Source organism: Frankliniella occidentalis, unplaced genomic scaffold, assembly GCF_000697945.3.
Source record: "Frankliniella occidentalis isolate FOCC.00 unplaced genomic scaffold, Focc_3.1 Scaffold5, whole genome shotgun sequence".
NCBI classification, from domain to species: Eukaryota; Metazoa; Arthropoda; class Insecta; order Thysanoptera; family Thripidae; genus Frankliniella; species Frankliniella occidentalis.
In genome coordinates this window covers 542,015-546,414 of record NW_026267135.1, presented here as the reverse complement: position 1 = coordinate 546,414, position 4,400 = coordinate 542,015, and the positions used below count along the sequence as shown (strand labels likewise).

The window sequence follows — 4,400 nt, the reverse complement described above, 5'->3', positions numbered from 1 at the left end:
ATCTTTCTTGTAATATTATAATCACGCTATAATCATTACAATCTTTACTCAAAAGTACACGGCTGAGGCGAGTTGTAGACCCCTCGGTGCAATGTGACGTCACAATATTTGAATAACAGTAACATAAGAAGAAAGAAGCGTACGACTTACCCTTAGCTGTGGCATCTGGCTGATGAGGGAAAAGACACGGACGGTGGCGCCCGAGCTAAGTTTTGCAACGTAGTCAGAGGCACCCGGCCCCAGCGTCAAGGCGAGGCGGCGAAGGTGCGGCCCGTACTTGACCAACAGCTTAAGGATGTAATTCTTGTCGGTGGTCCGCTCTCGAAGCCCGATGAGGCCTCGCACATCAGTCACGCCGTTCTTGAGGGCGCGCCAGACACCGCCATTCTGCAGCACAGCAAGCGCGCAAAGACCCCGCCCTTCATTGTAATTAACAAGTTCAGTCCCACGTGACCATACTTTGTTCTGTACCCTTAACTAGCAACGAAGTGTTTGTGTTTGTCCACAGCCAGAAGGGATCGATAAACAAAAACGTGTATGTAAAGGAACTTTTTTTTGTACCTTAAACGACAAATTGAGTCATTAGAGGTCACAAAATATTCCTTGCAAAATTGTACCGTCTTTTAAAACAAGGTAGATGTACGCCAGACCACGTGTCGCGTAACAGGCTTCGCGATATCTCACGAAACACTGTAACGCTGCGACGCGCCTAGCATACATCTGGGTAATTCTCAGAATACGGGCCATTTGGGAGTTCCTAAAATTTTTATTTTTTTGTCGAATTTGCTAGGTTTTTGGGTCGCAATGGTTTTATTTACCTTCAAAAAAGATACGTGTAAAGTGGCGATAGTTCAAATCACGTACTTCTAGTAACGTTAAAAGACCACATTGTGGTCACGTTCAATCAATGATAAAACTCAAATATTGCGTCCCGCCCCTTTTAATTAGTCTTTTTTTTGCTCCACTAGTGTGTCGTACTCATATTTTACATCCAGTCATCCCCATTTTATGAGTTTTAGTATGACTAGAACATTGCAATAAATAACTTGTTTTTCGCCCCGACACTGCTCCACAGATGCCCAACCTCATAATGTACAGTTCTAAATTAACCCCTTACTACATATTTCCTCATTAGGTCATTACAAGGCGTTACCTGTAACTAAAAGTAATTAAACAAAGATCAGACCTACAAAAGGGGATACGGAGTTCACAAGTCAGAAGGTACTAATTGAAGCATTACTAATCCGGGGTTGCAGATGCAAGGATCCGCTCAGCCACAAAAGAAGCAGCACATCAAAACCTTCCTTTTCATCGAAAGGGGGATTTGATATGACGCAATCGTGCCTGTGTGGAGGCGACACGGTATTCACACTGCACAAGCGTACCAGCCAACTTTCGAATTTGAAGACAGTTTTTGACGATGACGAAGTAGGAGCTCTGCCGATTGCTTCGGGGAACATTATAAGTCCCTACAGAGTAGTACTGTGGGCGTAGAATTGTTACTCTACCTCTGCCCAGTTTGACGTCAGTGCATTGTGAACTCCGTTACTTTTTGAAAAAGTTAGTGAGAACGACTTTGGTCGTCTCCTGACGAAAAATATTTCCACATCGAAATTCATTCCTTGTGTTCCCTAGATATGTCACTCCAGAAATGCAATGTGCCTTAGACGACTATTCCCTTAAAGTTGTCCGAAATTTGGCAAAGTCCGGATGAACTCAGACATTAGGAACGTAATGGAGTTCACATTTTGACCATTTAAACTGCTCTAGTCACCTACTGTTGCAGTATTATTAGGTTTTTAGTGTTGCAACAGGTAGTATTAGTGCTTTCGAGTATCTAGATGGTATAAAAACCTTTTCAAACCATAGTTGTGAAGGGCCGCGGAATCTAAACGGCCCGTATTCTGAGAATCACCCACCTACCTAGGCTTTACTTTAACTAAATATAAAGAAAACATAAGTAACTTTAAGGTGTCAGCTAGCTTTTACTCTCGATAAGCAGGAAAGAGAACTAAGAGCAAAACCAGAAATCATTATTTGTGCGCTGGGGGAATAGTGTCCGGCTGGCTGGCTGAGTGTCGCGCCAAGCCCCTTCCTTGCCCTGCCTAACAATACCACGCCGGATTGGCCCCTTCCCTGACAAACAATACTGGGCCACCGCCGCCAGCCGTCCTGCCCTCCCCGTATATGTCCTCTGCGCCACTAGGCCACCGAATTGCAAGATTGCAAGCAACCAAACAGAATGCAGCTAATGGGATAAAATAAGAACATAGCCTTATTCATAAATTTTTGACTAAACATAAAGAATATATAAGAAACTTTAAGGTGTCAGCTAGCTTTTACTCTCGATAAGTACAGAGAACCAAGCGCAGACCAGAAAACAATTTCCTTGGCGCAGGGGGACCGAGTGAGTGAGTGCCTGCCTGGCTGAGTGTCGCGTCAGGCCCCCGCTCAACAATACTAGGGTCCCAACGGCCGCGGCTGCCGCCCAGTTCGCTCCTCCCTCCCTCCCTCCCCTTTACAAGGTAGACGCACGTTAAAACCGTGTGAAGCTGAGCTAAATGTGCGTCTACCTTGGCCTGCGGCGCGCTAAAATTAAAATGTTTTCGCGATTTTGGTTGGCATGCCTGTCCACCTCACATCCCACGTCTCACACCAGGCGCCTCACTTCACGCCGTCTTCCGGGCGGTCTCCCCTTGCGCTTCCTGACAGCTGAGCATTTAAAGTTAAAGTTTAATTTCAAGTTCAAGTTAAGCTCAGCAATAATAATGCCTGTCAAAGACGATAAACGAGTAAAACATATAAAATATGATGCAAAACCACCACAAATTAAAATCAAACTAGAAATATTAAAACAGAGGTATACGCTAGTATTAAATTGGTATCATCTGCTTTCAAGATAGATTCTTGATTTAGATTTTTCGACGAAATTACAGCGAAAATGAACACGTTGCACATAAAGTTGTTCGGAACTTTCCAAAAAGAGGACTGGAAATTTTGTTTTCCAACAGCTGTTTGGAAAATTGCGTTTCCAAACTATTCGGACAGAATTTTGTTGGAAAATTCCAACTTTTATTTACAGTGCATAGCCCCAGACAAGAGATCTATGGACAAAAACGTGTCATTTTAAAGACAAATTGCGTCATTGGAAGGGACAAAATGTTCCTTGAACAAATTGTCCCCTCCTTGGAAACAAAATTGTTGCCAAAAAGGGGACGGATTTAAACGTCCACTCGCTGGAAAAAATGTCTTGTCCACGAAACAGGAAACAAGTTTGTCCATCAGGATAGAACAAAATTGAAATTTGTCCTCTCTAACGAAACAATTTTGTAACTTGTAAATCCGTTCCCTCGTTATGGACAAAATTGTTCTTTTGCATTTAGAGTGTAAAATTAAACTTTTCATAAAGCTCAGAGTGCATTTAGAGTGTAAAATTGAACTTTTCATAAAGTTCCAGAAATTAGTATTTTCCAGGATCGTCCTAACCAAACTCTGTGACCCTCCAGGACTTTTCAGTACTTCCCACACACTAAATCTGAAAGGACTTTTATTATCTCTATGGAAAGACGTCTTTGTACACATCTCAATCGGATGCCGAGTTTTATCAAGCAACGGGAGGAATTTGCATCTTAATGAAGGACAAAAAATAATTGTCTAGAAAAAGGATGCTAAATCGTCACTTGCCGGATTCGAATCTACGTCATGCTGAGATGAGGACAAAAATGCGCCTTTATATCGATAATTTCAGATATAGGGTGCAGGTTTTCAAGACTTATTGGAACACAAACATCACGGAAAATGAATTAATTTTCTACTTCTATTTCTACTTTTTTCTGAAATTGGCGTAGGCCTGTTCGACGTACAATGCTTCGTACAATATGTGATATGTTTCGAAAATAGGCCAATATTTTTTTTTTAATTAGGAAATATTTTCACGAAAAGAAAAAAAAACGCGCTAAATCTTAAAAAGGACTTTTATTGTCCACAGAAAGACGCGTTTTTGTGCACATGTCAACCGGATTCAGTTTCGAATCTCAAGGGACGAATTCGCATCCATTATGTGGACAATTATTTTTTGCCCACTTTAAGATGCAAATTCCTAACTAGCACTAGCTGGATTCCAATCTCCATCTAGCTGAGATGCCCACAAAAACGCATCTATGGACAATGAAAGTCATTTCAGATTTAGTGTGAATAGAACTGTAATATTTTTGGAGCTTTGAAGCCTTCTCGGGGTAAGAAAAACCTCACCACACAGTTGCTCTGCACACTCTAAATGTAAAAGAACAATTTTGTCCATAACGAGGGAACAGATTTACAAGTTACAAAACTGTTTCGTTAGAGAGGACAAATTTCAATTTTGTTCAATCCTCATGGACAAACTTGTTTCCTGTTTCGTG

The 4,400-nt window shown here is 41.7% G+C and overlaps 1 protein-coding gene across 1 annotated transcript in view; it reads right to left on the bottom strand.

Annotated features, from left to right (window-relative positions):
- The window catches only part of LOC113215457 (uncharacterized), a 44,991-nt gene that overhangs the window by 28,155 nt on the left and 12,436 nt on the right, over positions 1-4,400 (bottom strand). Inside the window, exon 3 of the mRNA XM_052269959.1 lies at positions 151-387. Coding sequence (XP_052125919.1) covers positions 151-387 — 237 coding nt within the window. The remainder of the gene's footprint in view (positions 1-150; positions 388-4,400) is intronic.